The following is a 17,961-nucleotide window of genomic DNA, read 5'->3' as shown; positions in this document are numbered from 1 at the left end:
TAAGGTGTTACAGTTCGCAGATGACACCAATTTATTTTTGCGAGACACCGAAAGTCTTGAGGCAGCCTTGCATGTGTTGAAAATGTATGGTCTGGCCTCAGGGGCAAAAATAAACTTTGAAAAAACGTCTGTTGCATTTTGTGGAAATGTAACTCCCCAGCCTTTGTCAGTGCATTTTAAGGAAGCAGGGAGCATTTACAGGGTCTTAGGGGTGCTTGTAGGTAAAGATAGTGTGGAGTCAAATCGGAAAATGTGGGAAGATTTAATCAGAAAGCTAGTAGCTAAATAGAATTTCCTAAAATTTCGACATTTAGGACTGAGAGGAAAAGTTTTAGTGGTGAATGCTTTGTGTCTGTCAAAACTGACCCATGCTCTAACTGTGAGTGAGCTGCCAATTTTATCGAAGTTTCTCTGGGGTAATGGTCGTTGTTTGGTCACACACAATGTAATGATCAATGATGTTGATAAGGGAGTTTTTTGATAAAGGAGTTTTTCTTGAAGGATCTGGGTGTATTAAATAATTTTGGTGCATTTAATCTTTGTCTGTTGCCGCCCAGCCCAGTGCTCGGGCCAGCCTTAGAGGGCCAGCCTTAAAGTGCCAGCCTTAGAGGGCTAGCCTTAGAGGGCCAGCCTTAGAGGGCCTGCCTTAGAGGGCCAGCCTTAGAGGGTGTTGGAACTGTTGTAGATAAGTTATCCAATTTGCTGGTCTAACTGTTTGCCTTTCTAGCTACAAGTTGGTAAGATAGGTATAGCTTTGTTCTCTGTGTATGTATGCATGACTTGCTTTTATTGCAGGATGTGGCACCAGCAGAAGGGGACAGTTGATTGCTCAAGCAGTCAACCACGAGCAGAAGAATGCGTGTATGATAAAGATAGTGGTTTGTTTTTAAATGGTCTCAACTGGATAGTCAGGACACCCTTCCCCCGTAGCAGTTGAGACCTCCTGTGACCTAGGGCATTCCTAAATAAAAGGCAAGAGAGTGAAGGCTGTTTCAGAGTTGATTTGGAGGTTGTTACTGAGCAGACTTCAATCACTCTCCTTGCAAGTAAAACTATCCCAGTCTCTTTGTCCTCTTTGAGCAGGTTGCTTTACAGATGTTTGGTGATTAAACCTGACAGAGGGCCAGCCTTAAAGGGCCAGCCTTAAAGGGCCAGCCTTAGACGGCCAGCCTTAGAGTGCCAGCTTTAGAGGGCCAGCCTTAGAGGGCCAGCCTTAGAGGGCCAGCCTTAGAGTGCCAGCCTTAGAGGGCCAGCCTTAGAGGGCCAGCCTTAGAGGGCCAGCCTTAGAGGGCCAGCCTTAAAGGGCCAGCCTTAGACAGCCAGCCTTAGACGGCCAGCCTTAGAGGGCCAGCCTTAGAGGGCCAGCCTTAAAGGGCCAGCCTTAGTGAGCCAGTCTTAAAGGGCCAGCCTTAAAGGGAAATCACAATTGCGGCTTGTCGGGGGTTCATTCAAGGGAGAAAATAAATTGTTTACAGAAACAACACAAAAATATGATGGCTCAGCCAAACAACAAAAATATACAAATCTAGAAGAAAATAGTGCAAAAATGCAAGGACGTGTTACCAACAATGTAACCTTGTACCACTTCTACTCTCTCATCAACACAACAGCAACTACTCTCATATGTTCTTCTCTCATGCGTTCCTCAATCTACTCTCCCCCTTTTTGGAGAGACACCTTCCCTTTAAATAGTCTCGCCCCTCCCTTGGGCGTACCCACACAACAATAGGGGTGCAGCACCCTGTTTGCAACTTGGTTCAGTCCAATGTCACCTGACCACTATTTGCACGCCAATTTTGCTTCTTAGGGGGACCGTCCCGGAAACCGTCCCTTCCGGTTTGCGTCGGCAGCAGGCTGCCCGTCTCGCGGTTCAATGAGGTGAGTCTTGCGTATGCATGGTATGGATTGTGAGTGGCGTGTGGACATCGAGTGTGCACCCTCAAATGTCCACACATGGGAAATACGTTGTCCGGACGCGGGGAGAAGTTTGTGTTTGGTTACGTGCCAACGTGCAGCGCGTACACCTTCATTGCCCCGTGGGCATGAGCAGCGCGACGTCTCATAAGGACGGAGGAGTCCTCTTCTCCATCACACGGCTTGAAAGGTTTAAAAGCCAGCTGTGAAAGAAACACCTGAGCCATCCTCGGGCTAACCTTGATGCCTCTGCTTTTGGGCCGAAGTTGTTGTGGCCGAGTGGTAAAGGCGATGGACTAGAAATTCTTTGGGGTTTCCCCGTGCAAGTTCAAATCCTGCTCACAATGTACAGTTTAGGGGGCACTCATGGTGTCAAGACACCTGAACAAAAAGGTGAGCCAGAAGGATCATGGATCATCCTAAATCCCACTCTGGAGTTGTGAGCTGGAAGGACCACAATGGGTCATCCTGAATATCACTAAATTGGCATGCAGTTGTCCTTGCAATTTAACCACTGGTCTTTTGGGGCAGTCATGGTGTAAAACCAGATTTCAACCAGTGCCTGCTGAGCGAAAGGAGCCTTAATCTGGCGTTTTAGACCACTCATCCACACAACCTAAAACTGTGCCCTGATCAGGAAAAAACTGTGACTTTGTGAGGTTTGCTGACAACGGAGGACACTCAAAAGGAGCCGCACAAAGCAGGGAACCAGCACCGGTGTCAGCAGAGTGGCGCAGAGGAAGCGTGCTGGGCCCATAACCCAGAGGTCGATGGAACGAAACCATCCTCTGCTATGGCTACACTGTTTACGTGTCCTTTGACAAGGTTGTCTTTGTTCCTTTTAAAAATCCAAATCCAGCAGCCACCACCGCAGACTTCAGGCCACCAGCAGCATGGACCCCACTGCCCGGAGATCGCTGAACGCCCCCTCAAGAGCAAGGTGGTGCTCGCAACCCAGGACAGACCAAGGGAAGTAGTGCCAACCGCACCCCAAGGGCAACCCCTAGTGTCGGCTGGAAGGCTAGGCAGACCAGACAAAACATCCTGCAGCCCAGGGTACCCCGAGCAAGCTGCCATGCCCCAACAGCCAGCGGGCCAATCACAGGGGTAGGCAGAAGGCTCTGCGGTCCAGCCCACCACACCTGTGTGTGTAACAATGGTATTGTGTAGATTGTGCAATTAAAAATAGGCCTGCACCAAAGGGCTGACCTGTGTGTGGTGTATGTGTGTGTGTGTGTTTCAAATGGAGTAAATAAAAACGGAGGGAAGCTGAGCAATGGTGGGTCCCATGCCTTCCCAGATCCCCCCCAGAACTGAGTGTCTAAGGCAGGGGTGGGCAAACTTTTTATTTATACTATATGTTTTACGCATATAATTCTAACAGTCCACCTGGAATGATTGTATCTGTAAGTGTCATGCAACCTGCTATGTATATGTGCTTGTGTCCTTTTTTCAGGAGCACTTTGTAAACAGCAGATCACATCAAATAAACAAATTGATTAAAAAAAAACTACCATCAAAAGGTTTTTTTTCATACTGTCATAAATTAACAGGGTGACATGGCAGTCACAGCAGAGGGTGGTTTCAATCAATCGGTCTCAAGCACCAGATTAAGGCTTTTGCTGAGGAGGCACTGGTAAAAATCCCACAGCTGGCATTTTCCTGGGAAGGTCCATTATCCACGACTGGAATGATTTAGCAGCAAAGGACTGTCAGATTGTACAACACAGCTGAGCACTTAGAGAAGAAGATTAAGAGAGGTCTTGTTCTAGTGAGAAGGGGTTGCTTTCCCTTACTGGTTGTTGCAATCGTAATCCTGCTCAAGGTTCAACGTGAAATTGTGACATACAAAACAGGAACTCCCCGTCGGGAAATCAAACAACAATATTCCGTGTGACAAAATTGTTAAACTGTTATTACTTTATTACTTTTGTTTATTCTTAGATTGTTTATTTTTTTACTGTTTAACTAGTTCTGTCCCCTTTGCTGCTGTGCAATGTAAATTACCCAGCTGAGTGATGAATAAAGGTATATCTAATCTAATCTAATGAACTACAATTATGAGAGTTGATGTGGTGTCAATTGGCCAAAGGGAAATTCAAAACAGAGGCTCGTGGACCATGAGCAATTTTATGGTCGCTGGAGACTTCAACCAGTGAAATCCATCCATTTTCTGCACCGCTTATTTTCATCAACGGACTGTATTCCCCACCCGTTACCAGCATGGGGACATTCCAACCCAAGATGAGAACACACTGGACCAGGTACACAGCAACTTACGTGGCACAGACCCAGCGTCACACTGCCCCTACTTTTAGCCCAGACTGAGGTTCACTTTTGCAGCTCAACTAGCTCAGTTGGGAGAGCGTTAGACTGAAACTCTAAAGGTCTGTGGTTCAAGCCTTCAAGCTTTCAGCATAATCGTGATTTGCGTTGTGACTTGGCACATAGTTTGGAAGAAGGACCTTAACTTCAAAATCCTGCCCATCCAGCCAACCTTGAGTCCACCGAGACATCAAGGTGACCCTGAGGTTGGCTCCGGTGCTTTTTTCACAGCAAGCTTTTAAACCCTTCAAGCCTCATTTCCAATTGTGATTTCTTGTTTTGTTGAAGAAAAGCCCATTTCTGGAACATGTTCAATGAACTACAATTTTTCCTACAAAGGAGAAATCTTTGTCAATTTGGACAATTGTCATTCTGCCCCCACTTTGGACACATCGTCGTGATTCATTGTTCGGCAACTGCTTTGTGACCTCGCCAGTCCTCTTAACAGCCCATTCCCCATTGATCCCCATTCACATGTAAAAGATCCCCGGTTCGAAACTGGGTGGAAACACGGCCGTTCAATTCCTACTTACAAAACATGGGAACAAGGACATGTGCTTGATCTCTGAAGGTGTATACACGAGCAACTGTCCCAGTTTGGACACACATTCCATATTTCCCAGATGACTGATTGGGTGCATCACTGGCCTGCATGGAGGGGCTCCGAGGAAGGAGGTGGCCGCTGTGGTGTCATTGCGTGTGTGGCAAAGCGAGCAGGGTAGGTAGTTTGCTGACAACTTCACCTGGGGACTTTCACCCCTGCATTTACAGGTTGGATCAATCACAAACTCTACATTAATCCCCAAAATCCCACAGAACAAGATCGTGATTTACAATTATAAAAGTAGTTATTTTATTAAACGATTCTCTTAAAATGAGCCACAAACCATGAATAATACAGAGAAAGTGGTGATGGGAGGAGTTATCAAAAAGAAAAGAGGCCTGGTCTGGACTTACCCCGACAGCGGTAACATAAAGGGAGGGATCCAAACCACACTGTTCCCGTGACTCAGCAAACCAAAAGTGGAAAAAAGGGACACAGGGAAGCTGCTCTGGGCCCTCAGCACCTGCCAACGAAAAAGAACGTCCTTAAAAGCATAAAAGCAAGGCAACCCTCACACACACTTCAGTCATTAAAAGTCAATTTCAAGAGGGGCTCTGTCAAAGAGGGATTCAGGTAACCCTCTCTGGGCTCACGCTGACACTGTTGTCCAGGCTGTATTGCCAGTGCTTCAGCCGCGGTGGATGGGGACGACTGGAGGTGGAAGAGGAAGGGGAAAGAAAGAGGCAGGTCCAGGAATCGACACCTCCAAGATCGACTGAGGTCTTAAACTGCCCACATGGACAAGCCAAATATCTTCTGGATGAAAGAGTTCATGGTCAGACAAGACAAAGGTTGAGCCAGTCACCTGAAGGTTAGATTTTTGATCTGAGTGTCCGGGATTCAAGTCCCTGTTCAGGTGACCAGTGATAGGGTCTTCGATCCACTAGCAAATGCCTCCTTTTTGCCCTCAAAATACAAGGGCAACAGGACAATCCCTTGGTACTTTATGGAAACGAGTGAGGTGCCTGGCTTTTAACTAGAACTGGAAAGACTTGTGTAGCCCCGCTCACAAACCAAGTGTCTTCCTCACATGCACATGTTGCCAGCTGATCCTTGTCCATCAGCTGTCACAGACATTCGTGTCATTTGGGGAACTCATCCTGGTCCACGTTTACCTCTGATTTGTATTTGAACTCAAATAAACAAGTAATCATACACTAACTGGTAAAGGACAACACAGTTGAAAGGTTTGCTGCAGGGTGAGTCGGTTCCACCAAGACTTGAACTTAGATCCTGTCAAATTACATTAGAGTTGATATAACTTCACTGATGGTATTGTGTAGAAAGGAAGTTCAAGGGCAGGGAGGGGTTGTCCGAGAATTGAACTCGGGACCTCTCGCACCCTAAGCGAGAGTCATAACACTAGACCAACAAGCCCCTGTTTGGACAAAAACCTGTGGTCCATGTTTCCCGGACAACGCCGCACTGGCGAGTGAGGGCCAGGGTTTGTTGATAGGGGCTTTTTTTGTTCCTTCGCGGTCCGCATTCTCTACAACCGTGGTCTACATTTAGGGTAGAGGATAATGGGGTCTACTTCCCCCATTGATCTGCTCCTTGCAGTCTTGACAATGGAGCCGCCCACTCCCATTGATCTAATTCATGCAGTCCTGGTGGGCGAGAGGTTTGCCGACGCTCTGCTTTGCCATGCTGTTTTTTTTTACCTTACCTTTTTTACCAGCTGATCCTTGACATCAGCTGTCACAGACATTTGCGCCATTTGGGGAACCTGATCCACGGTTACCACTGATTTGTATTTGTACTCAAATCAACAAGTAAATAAGTAATCATACACTAACTAAAAGAAAACAGTTGAAACGATTGATTGATTGCTGTTTGATCGTTTGATCGTTTGATGGGGTCGCCCACCCCCATTGATCTGCTTCATGTATTCACGGTGGGCAAGAGGTTTGCCGCTGCTCTGCTTTGCCATGCTGTTTTCTTTACCTTTCCCCAGTCAGTTGGCGGCCATGAAGGGGGTGTTTCGCAGTTGACTGGGTTGTTTGCTGTTGGTGATGGGGCTCGGGGGGGTTGTGGACGAGGACATTTGTGATGTAAAACTTTGGGTGGAGGATAATGGGGTCCACTGCCCCCCTTGATCTGCTCTTTGCAGTCTTGGTGACCAAGAGGTTTGTTGCAGCTCTGCTTTTACATGCTGTTTCCTTTACCTCTCCCTGGTCTTTCTGCGGTCTTGTCGAGGGTGTTTCACAGGTGGTTGTCACTGTGGGCTTTTGTTGTTCCTGGAGCACATAAAGAAGAGTGGCCAGTACTGGGGTTGAACCCGTGACCTTGGCGTTATTAGCACCACGCTCTGACCAACTGAGCTAACCGACCACAGGACACCATTGTATCAAATGTTTCCAGCTCAAATCAACTAACTCATCCTTAACAGTCCGCATTCTCTGTGCTTGAAATTTTGGTTCTCGGACAATGGGGTCACCTGCCCCCATTAATCATGCAGTCACGGTGGGCGAGAGGTTTGCCGCTGCTCTGATTTGCCATGCTGTTTTCTTTACCTTTCCCCCGTCGATTGGCGGCCTTGATGGGGGTGTTTCGCAGTTGACTGGGTTGTGCGCTGTTTGTTATGGGGTCTGGGGGTGTTTGGGCCTGGGCTTTTGTCGCCGCCATGCTGTTTTCCTTGTGGTGCTTTTGTTGTTCCTTCACGGTACGCATTCTCTGCACTCGTGGTCTGAAGAGGATAATGGGGTCCACTGCCCCCATTGCTCTGCTCCTTGCAGTCTTGGTGACCAATAGGTTTGTTGCCGCTCTGCTTTGACATGCTGTTTTCTTTACCTTTCCCGGGTCTTGTCGAGGATGTTTCACAGGTGGGTGGGTGGTGTGATGTTGGTTATGGGGGCCGTTAAGTTGTCGCTGTGGGCTTTTGTTGTTCCTGGAGCACATAAAGAAGAGTGGCCAGTACGGGGGTTGAACCCGTGACCTTGGCGTTATTAGCACCACGCTCTGACCAACTGAGCTAATCGGCCACAGGAGACCGAAGCAGACTCCCCAACCCCAGCCACAGCCCTAACCCTAACCATAACCCTATTACTATGTCGCCATCTGGTGGTCTAACAAAGGTACTGCAGCTCTGCAGCTCCCACCGTGCAAAGTCAATGGACGACGCGTTTTTCGCCTATTACTCCACAACGAAAGCTTGTATCGAGACGGAACCCACTTCCACCTACACTAATTCGACGCCGAGCTTTCCGACGAGACCACCCCCCAACGCTCTACGACGTCCGGTTCCCGAGATACGGCCGTCATCGGGACGTTTTTTGACCACTACGCCCACTTTCAGTGGTCACCGGAAGTCGGGGATGGTCCCAAAGGAAAGCCCGTGCCCACTTTTGGCGTGGGGTTGGCCTCGGGAAAAATGCCCTAGGACGCGCCGTTCTCGAGTTATTTGCTTTTGGTACGAGCTACCAAAACCTCCTTTACCCCTATACCTAGCCCTAACCCTAACCAACACGCTATGTCGCTATCTGGTGGTCGAATGAATGTACTGCAGCTCTGCCGCTCCCACCATGCAAAGTCAATGGAGGACGCCTTTTTCGCCAATTACTCCACAACGGAAGCTCGTATCGAGACGGGACCGGCGTCTATCTATAATAATTCGACCCCGAGCTTTCCAACGAGACCACCCCCGACGAGTCTGGCCTGGTTTTTGGGTAAACTCAAGTGCGCCACCATGGGCGGAGGCATCCCAATCTGCAGGCAAGCACAGACCAAGCTCGAAGTATGTCTTCACATGTTCCTGCTTGTCAACAGGGGATCATGACTTGTGGTTAATGCAAAGCCACAAGTCATTGGCTACTTAAAGCCAGCGGCCCTTCTTTTTAAGAGTCAGTCCGTGGTCGCGGACAAAGAGGACCCCCGAGCCCAACCTCCTTCACCCCTATACCGACTCGCAGGAGATCCATGACCTATTCCAAATGAAGCTGTTTGTCGACACGGATCCAGACACCCCTCTCTCCCGTAGAGTTCAGAGGAAAGAAAAGGGGCAGGAGGGCTCAGCCCTACCTGTTGATGAAGGAAGAGTATCGCATGTCCAGGAACGTGAGTCTGGCCTGGTTTTTGGGTAAACTCAACCAAGTCATCTGGCCGGCCTCCAAGCCTGAGCTGCTTAACTAAGACAATGAGTTAGACTTGCTGAGTATTTTACCAAAAAGATGGCAGCAAGACTTCCCGGCATCCCCCTGTAAAAAACAAAAAATACTCAACCACAGGGGGACCGGGTGGCAGGAGCAGCCGGGGGATGGAGAGTGCTCCTCCTGCCCCATCCAGAGGACGGGCTCAGACCCGCCCGCCTAGCCGGGACTCTAACCCTATTTTCAACGAAGAGAAAGCAGATGCATACCAAATAAATACTTTTGGAATTTTCGTCACCCGACGTATTTGGGATTATTAGGGGAGAAAGTTAACCCTCCCCATTGTTTACTAGCACACTAGCGAGTCCATAAAGATATCTACATTTGCTCTACTCAACCACTGACAGCTTCTGATAAAAATGATTTCTTCTTTGTCTTAACAACAGTCAACCTCTTTATTCTAACCCTTCCATCGCTGACATCCTCTGTTTAGTTCCTAAATCAAACAAGAAAAGAAGGGTCCAATCAACTCACAATGGTCTGAAACGTGCTCACTTCAATGTACTGATATTATACTTGTTAAATACCGCCATCTAAGGGTCACTTTAATTTACTGCTGCTTCCTGCAATGTTTTCTCAAAGGAGGCGTGGGTGGGGCCGTGTCCACTCGAGGTGTCGACGGGGGGAGTCACAGCAGGAGGTCCTGGGCCGGGGGATAGGCACATCTAACCTGTTGAAGAAGAGGTAAGATCTCTATAGTTGCTCTCCTCAACTACTGACAGCTTCTGTTAAAAACTATTTCTGCTACGTGTTTACAACAGAAATTCGCTATTTTGGCTTACTTCAATCGCTTACATCCTCTGTTTTTATCACTCCTGCTTCGTCTGTTGAGGGGGTAAGTTCTCTATATTTGCTCTCCTTAATGGCTGACGTCTGCTTTTACCATAATTTCTGCTCTGCCTTTTCAACAGGATCCATTCATTCCTCAAAAATGTCAGACTTTCTGGAACTGGGGAAGTCCAATGCTTTGACATTTGTCCGGGCATATGACAGCCACGTGAAAATAGAGGACTTCCTCCAAGATGCTGAAATGACACTACCTGTATTTTCATCCACATACCAGTGGGAGGAGGGGCTCCTTGGAACTTGTGCGATATCGATGGTTTAGTGGTGGTGCTGGACAAGCTGGAAGGGATTAGCGCACATATCCCCTTGATCACACTCCCTCCAGCCAGCCCGCACACCATAATGAACCACTACCACATGCTAAAAAAGCATCTGAATCTGAGGGAATGCAGCTCGGCCACCAGGAATGCGCTCCGGCAAATTCACGGCTGCTGCATTGCTCAAACTTCGGGTGGATATTACTTAAACGTGTCGGTGCTACCAAAGGATTTGAAGGCAAGCAGCCATATCCTTTTTGAATCCGCCAACGCCCCCAAACATGCTGCTGAGCAGGTCAACAAGATCCGGGACGCATTCATCAGCAAGCTGAGGGGAGTGGACTTCCGAAATATGGCGAGGTTTTCTATGCAAAAGAACAGCCTGGCAAATCCTGCTAAATTCAATTTGCTGACAGACGACCAAGAATTTGTGTTAGGTCTTCTCAGCCAGGCCGTCAAAGATGTAGACACTCACCTTGACACCTCACTGTTGATGTCCTTGTCAATGTTTGGCCAGAAGACCTGGCGGAAAGCGGACTTGTCGGCGTTGGTGAACATGGACCACATGATCTCCTGCTCTGTGCACGTGGCCATCTCAGTGTGGTCGATACAGGACGATTTGGAGCTGATGTGGTCCAGGCAAGGACTCAAGAATATCATTGGGGCCAGGGGTCCCTCTACACTGCCCTGACTGTAGGCGAGTCTGCAAATTTCCAGTCAAGCCTCGATGGACAACCACTGGATGTGAGCGGCCGATTGCTTGATGTGCTGTTCAAGGGTGAGGAGGGCCGTGGGGCACTAAACTTTGTTCAACTCTACACGGACTCACCCCACACACATCTGAGCTTGCCATACAAGCACCCAGTGAACGGGGTTATGACAACCTGCGGCCTTCTCCACCGAGAAATTAACAAGGCCATGCATGCCAGGGCTCTGGAGTACATAAACCATATGATCGATTTGGAAGCGAAATTCAAGCACACCCTGTGCTGCCGTCTGGAACAAGTAAGGCTCTTCTGTAATAATCACTGTCAATCCGTGATCAACCCAGATAAGTTCTTCAGTTACGAGTACCTCAGGGGCCTTTTGATGAAGGAGCCCATGCTCATTCCGTATGTTGCCACCGCAGACGGCAGGACTCTGCGGACCATGATCACAGGGGTGCTGCGCCATCTTACTGATCTGCTGAAGACCACCTACGACATGAGCCACAACCAGGCCAGTTTTCAACACTCTTGGCAAGCCTACCAAGCAGAATTGGTGTTAGAAGAAATTATTTATGGGCGTTGCCTGTCCACACATGACAGACAGCTGTCTGTTTCCCTGGGCACCTCCTCCAGTCATATCAAAAGCCTGACACGACTCAGGGGTTTCCTATGCCTGGCCCCTTGGAATGCGGCGACGTCAGAGGTCTGCTGCCCTCCTCTCGAAAACTGGACCAGGGACCCCCGTAACCACCAGCGCATCCAGCGAATTTTTAAGCTGTGCGATTCCCTGAAGGCAGCAGATTCCGTCGTGGGACAGGAACTATGGATGGTGCTGTTGGGTGACTTGCTCCAAAATACCCCAAAAAACATTCCTTTGGCCGACCTGAAGGCAGTGGATTGCCCCGTCCTGTACAGGGTTGCAGGAGCACAACAATCCCAAACATTTATTCAAATGTTGGTGGACAACAGGGCGTTCCCTTTTCCGGGGACTTTTGACAAGGCCAAAGATTTGGTGGTCAAATCTGGAAAGGACCCACTGCAGTGCCTTCAACTGGGGCTTGATGAACTCAAGCTCCGTTGGTTCCCGCATGTTCGCCTGTGGCAGTCGAAACACCCCCGGGCCAGCTGGGACCGCAAGTCATTGGTTGAACTCTACAATGACCTTCGTGACACCCGGCTGGTAACCAGGGTGGCTCTGGTGCAAGGCCAGGTCGCACAGGAGATGGAGAGGAGAGGCCTGTGCTTTGCCCGCACGCTGGACAGGTACAGGGAGCATGGCATGCCATGGCTGGAGAAATGCATGGCCAGGGTCCCTACTAATATCGACACCGGGGACAAACTCCGACTGCTCACTTGCCTTACATGCATAGCATTGTTGGAAAACAATGACTATGTGTCTTATAGGGAACTGGAAGCTCTCCTGAGGTCTCTGACTGTCACATCGGCCAGAATGCAAGAACTCTTGCTTCTAAGCAAGTTCATCCTGCCGAAGGGGACACCTTTTAAATTGTGGCATCTCCATGAGACAATCCCCACGAGGCTGCCACCCAAGCCCACGACGGCCAAGGCTAACCCTAACAAAAGGCCTCGGGAGGAAAATAAAGAGGATGAGGAGGATATCCAGGATGTCCAGCTTGTGGAAGACACCAGTGAAGAAGAGGAGGTGACGAAGCACAGGGTCAGATACTTTCCAGGTGGTTCTAACACTCGCTGGTCTTCCGCTGAGATGTCATTTATTAGCCTGAACCCCGATGACACTAACAAGACTGCATATAGGAAATACTTGAAAATCTGCGAGGAAAAACTCATGCCAGCCCGGACTTTGCTTGCTTTTTCACGGAAGAGGAAGCGAATGCAGGAAGATGCGAACGTTGCATTATTGTAGTGTGTTACTGACTTGTGTGTATTTCCCTGCTGTTCAGCAGTTTTGCACATTTTATTGAGAGTATTGTTATTATTCATACTTTGCACTGTTACAAGTTGTGTGTGTTTGTGTGTGCCAAAAAAAGAAAAATACACCAAAAAAAAAAAGAAAAAAACAAAACCTCTATATGGACTCTGCCTTGACGTGGCGTGGAGGCTTATGTGCTTTGCACAACCAAAGAGTCCACCATTGAGTTCCTAAATCAAACAAGAAAAGTTGGGTCCAATCAACTCACAATGGTTTGAAACGTGGTCACTTTAATCTTTTGGTACGAGCTACCAAACCTCCTTTACCCCATACCTAACCCTAGCCCTAACCCTAGCCCTAACCCTAGCCCTAACCCTATCCCTACACCCAACCCTAACCCTAACCCTAACCCTAACCCTAACCCTACACCCAACCCTAACCCTAACCCATCCCGATCTGCAGGCAAGCACAGACCAAGCTTGAAGTATGTCTTTACATGTTCCTGTGGAGCCCGGACACCGAGCCGCTCCACCCCTGGGATCTCGTGGACGCAGGGACACAGTCAGCAAAGCAAGGCCTTTTCAACCAAGCAGCACTGCGGCTTTGAATGCAGAGAACTCGGGCCAGCGCAAAAGACTGGTGTCAACTGTGGACGACTCCACTGATTTGGTACAATCATTACCTGGTCGTAACCCTAACCCAACCTAACCCTAGCCCTAGCCCTAACCCAACCCAACCCTAACCCTAACCCTAACCCTAACCCTAACCCTAACCCTAACCCTAACCCTAACCCTAGCCCTAGCCCTAGCCCTAGCCCTAGCCCTAACCCTAACCCTAGCCTTTGTACTTTGCTTTTGTTGGATCAACACCAGCTGCTGTAGTTGAGTGAATTGATTAGTGGTGTGTTTGCCTGAAGAAGGCCCATAGCGGCCGAAACGTTGCAAGGACACACCAACCAAGCCTTTTGAGGTCTCCTTTTGTTTAAGAACTTGGTTTACTTGTTTGTTTGTTTGTTTACTTGTTTGTTTGTGTGTTTGTTTACTTGTTTAGTCTTACATTCTTTAAAATAAAAAATTAAAAAAAATTAAAAAAAATCAAAAATCATCTAAAAACCAAGACAAAAATCAAAAACATAAAAAAAAACAAAAAATATATACAAATTCATACCCAGTGTACCAACATGGACCCAAGGGAGGGGGGTTGGACACTAGTACAGCACGGGAGGCGTCGTGCCCGTGCCCGCAGGAGGGACACACGACTGCAAAGGGCCATCTCCCAGTCCCGACAGGGGGGAGGTCCCAACTGGAGGGGGGCCAGAGCATTCTCTACTGCCCCCCCGAATAGAGGGGGCAGGGGGACTCAGCCCTACACGACTAACCCTAACCCTATCCCTAACCCTATCCCTATCCCTAACCCTAGCCCTAGCCCTAGCCCTAACCCTAACCCTAACCCTAACCCTAACCCTACCCTATCCCTAACCCTAGCCCTAACCCTAACTAGCCCTAACCCTAACCCTAACCCTAGCCCTTTACCCTAACCCTAGCCCTAACCCTAGCCCTAACCCTAACCCTAACCCTAGCCCTAGCCCTAACCCTAACCCTAACCCTAGCCCTAACCCTAACCCTAACCCTAACCCGAAACCGAACCCGAACCCGAACCCGAACCCGAACCCGAACCCTAACCCCCTAACCCCCTAACCCCCTAACCCCCTAACCCCGTATTCATGTGCTGGCTCTGCTGCCTTCATTGTGTGTGTGTGTCTCATTTAGGGCAGCTGTTCTTGTCATTCCTTACCAGTTATTGTTAGAAACCAATGGTGGCCACCAGATACCTTCGGGGACTTGGTGTCTATTTTTAAAGTTTTCGCTCAACACATGAATGACTTAGCCGAGCCAGGCCATTTAAAGTCTAAGCATCATCTACAGTATTAATCATTGGGGGGGGGGGCAATCAAAGGGTGGTGGTTTTCTTCCAGAACCTTGACTGTTACATGATGCAAGGCAAGAAGAAGAAACAAGCGATTTTTGATATAGAGGCGTGTTAGCACCAAGCGGTGCCGTCATTAGGCCTATTTTATTTTTTTAAATAACCCCTCCTAAATAATTTTATATTTTTTATTGATTTTTTAAAACATTTTTATAGATATTTTTTACAAAAAGTCTCTGACAAATTTCGTATTGTAGGGCAAAAGCAAGCTAATAAGCAAGCCAATAAGCAGGATAATACTAACCTACAACTACTTCTAGTAGTAGTAGTAATAATCAGAAGAAGAATAATGATGATAGTAATAATAATAGGCTAATTAATAATAAATGATTTAAAAAATTACTTTTTTTTTTTACAAAAAAGTCTTTGACAAATTTTATATAATAGTGCAAAAGCAGGCTAATAAGCAAGCCAATAAGCAGGCTAATACTAGCCTACTACTACTAGTAGTAGCACTACTTGTAGTACTACTTACTACTAGCACTACAACTACTACTACTAGTAGTAGTAGTAGTAGTAGTAATCAGAAGAAGAATAATGATGATACTAATTTTAATAGGCTAATGAATAATATAATAATGATTATTATATAATTTATCTCCGTCCACTGGACAGAATGGTTGCAAAGCTTGAGCAGTGGTTTTGCAGTGTAGATTGTGTGTACTTGTGTACATTTAATGGTGGCCTAAAACAATTGAGTATCTCTACTAAATCTGTCCAAAAGTGGGAAAGTTATATCCCGGTTCTTCTTCCTTATTTGTTTTGGAGATTATTTTGAATGTCTACTACATTCATTCATATCCTGTGCATATCTGATACTGATATCGCATTTTTATGCTGATATCGGGCCAATAAAAAGCATGGAGACATGACACGTGCACATACTGTAAGACATACCACCTTTATTAAATACACAGTATCACAAGGAACATCTCCATTAATTGTGGTTAAGCTACTCACATGATGCACAAAGCATTTGATTGATTGATTGATAGAAGTGTTAGATTAAAGCAAGATTAAATCTGCCTGGAGAACGAACACACACGTAGACACACACACACACTCTTGCATCCGAGTGTACGTGGAAACGCACACACATCATTTCAGAGACACACACACACGGTAAGTAAAATTGATGAAAAGTGTCTTTTACCCTCCCCCCCTTTTACCACATATTTACAAAAACAATTAAGCCCCGCCCCCCCACAAGATAGATTACATTCAAAAGAGGTCCCCACTTTTTTTTTGTTCTTAGATTACATTCAAAATAATATACGATTCATGATGCAAAATCACAGTTACTGATCTGAAAGGGGATCAAAAGGAGGCAATAGTCAGTCAAAAGAGGCCGGGGGGGTCTTTGAACTCTTCGCATGATCCCATCCCAGAATCCGTTAGCGAGCTCCCCATCACAGTGGAGAGAAGTAAGGAGGTCTTTTTTTCCTTTTATGATTATTCATTTTGAAGGCTAAAACCAAGCAGATGGGAAAGTAAATATGACAATAGATGGGAGGGGGAATCGGAGAAAAGCGTACAGCGTTGCACAAATCAAACGGTATTTACATGGATTATGTATTGCGGCGGCCCATAACACTTCAAGAACAAGTTGGATGTCATACCTGCTCGGAACAGAGTATACTTGTAACGTAGCCTACGAGTCGTATACACAAGAACTGTACATGGTGGGCAGCGGCTGGCTTATCTACAGCGGACAAAGTCGTACAAGAAGAAGAGGTTGTTTTGCGCTGTTTTTGTTATTCACAATGGGTGCTGAACTTGTGCGTTTTTTTTGGTGGGGGGGAACGGAAAAAAGCAAAGAGCGCTTAACCTATCGGCGAAGAGAATGGAATGTAGCTACAGTTTATTTTTTAACGTGAAATCGCTAAGCATGGAATAAAATATCGTTATGATGGATCGCGTAAACGAATATTGGATAGCGATACGATACAGCGATACTGTTACGGCCTGACTATTGTGATACTGTTGCCAACACGACAATTATCGTTGGCGTAATTGTGAATTACTGTTATTCCAGATTGTGTCCAATTCTATACAATTACGCATGTTTTTTTTCCTATACATCAATCACCACGTAGAATATGATGGTGAGTAAATGTTGAGAGATGTTAATGAAAAAATCATAACAATCCCCCCCTTTACCACGCAAATACGCCCCCTAGCGGCTGTGTAGGGGGATGACATCAGAGCAATCCAATTGGACGCTTAGTTAAGTGCTTTGAGGCGATGCCGTGACATCATTGGTGCATCATTGCTTTGATCTTACAGAAAAACGTCCAATATGTGATCACTGATTTTTTTTAAGTCATGTAAATATGAATATGAACGACAACAAAGGCAATTTTCAGGCGTCTTTGGTGTGAACGAAAGTGCTCAGACAGCGCCACAGCTCGACCGTTGCGCCCCCCTCATAGTCACATTCGCCACAACAGGACTTCGAATTATTATTATTCGGTTTCTCTTCTTCTCACGTGGACGTGTTTAAAAAGACACACAAATATGGGCTACTAATAACACATCTGCAAAAAAAAAGATGCTTTGCTGGTGGATTCAAAAATGAAATCCGTAAGAAACTAAATAAGCTGTGCTCGTCTTTTTTTTTTTCTTAGGAAGATACTCATCCTCATTTCCCTGTGCTTTTTAGGAAGTACATTAAATACATCTGCTTCGATGCCCCCCAACAACATTCAAAACACCACCTGGTAAGCTTTACGTGTACGAGGAGTGGCTCAAAAATATTGAAATACTTGGAAATAATAAATAATTTATCATCTAAAATAATTCCACCATCAGAAAGGCATCATATATTATATTATATTATTTTTTGTAATAATTAACATATTTATAAAAACAAATTTGTCTAATATATAATTTATATAATTATTTAAATTGTATCTTTGTGATTATTTTTATAAATGATAAAAACTACCAAATACATAAATAAAAAATACACCATTTAATTAATTAATAAATGATAATTTACTAAAACTACCACAAAGCAAATTTTGTCATTTAGAGTATACTAATTAATCATTATTGTTGATATCATGCTATTGTGCAAAAAAAGATTCTTGTAATGTATTCCAGTTTTCCACATTCCACATTTTTAAGGTATTCTCACAGAAGAGTTAAAAAAAATATTTTTTCAAATGTCAAAAAAAAAATCAGTCCACAATTTGAATTTTTCAAAATAAAACATTCATACAAACTGGAACAATTCCAACGTGAAAACAAAAATGAATGGCTGTATAGATTTGTAATTATCCCT

General features: G+C 46.2%; 1 protein-coding gene and 2 non-coding genes across 4 annotated transcripts; 1 reads left to right on the top strand and 2 right to left on the bottom strand.

Annotated features, from left to right (window-relative positions):
* Positions 1-6,148: 6,148 nt before the first annotated feature.
* Positions 6,149-6,220, bottom strand: trnap-agg (transfer RNA proline (anticodon AGG)). Its single transcript has one exon. It is a non-coding gene; the product is annotated as a tRNA-Pro (tRNA).
* Positions 6,221-7,750: 1,530 nt separating this feature from the next.
* On the bottom strand, positions 7,751-7,824 carry trnai-aau (transfer RNA isoleucine (anticodon AAU)). The gene has a single exon. It is a non-coding gene; the product is annotated as a tRNA-Ile (tRNA).
* Positions 7,825-9,617: 1,793 nt separating this feature from the next.
* On the top strand, positions 9,618-12,809 carry LOC131112030 (uncharacterized). 2 transcript variants are annotated; one of them, XM_058064146.1, is made up of 3 exons: positions 9,618-9,672; positions 9,750-9,823; positions 9,900-12,809. In XM_058064146.1, the coding sequence occupies exon 3, from the start codon at positions 10,968-10,970 to the stop codon at positions 12,681-12,683; it is 1,716 nt and encodes a 571-aa protein (XP_057920129.1). In that variant the 5' UTR covers positions 9,618-9,672; positions 9,750-9,823; positions 9,900-10,967; the 3' UTR covers positions 12,684-12,809. The 2 variants fall into 2 exon arrangements, with proteins under 2 accessions (XP_057920129.1, XP_057920130.1); XM_058064147.1 differs by having other exon boundaries at positions 9,623-9,823.
* The last annotated feature ends 5,152 nt before the right edge of the window (positions 12,810-17,961 follow it).

This window comes from Doryrhamphus excisus, chromosome 2 (assembly GCF_030265055.1).
Source record: "Doryrhamphus excisus isolate RoL2022-K1 chromosome 2, RoL_Dexc_1.0, whole genome shotgun sequence".
In the NCBI taxonomy this organism is placed as follows: domain Eukaryota; kingdom Metazoa; phylum Chordata; class Actinopteri; order Syngnathiformes; family Syngnathidae; genus Doryrhamphus; species Doryrhamphus excisus.
This window is presented reverse-complemented; position numbering and strand designations above follow the sequence as displayed.

What these genes read in the sequence shown, in the direction of transcription:
- LOC131112030 (XM_058064146.1), top strand. Translation starts at nt 10,968, where the DNA reads ATGACAACCTGCGGCCTTCTCCACCGAGAAATTAACAAGGCCATGCAT.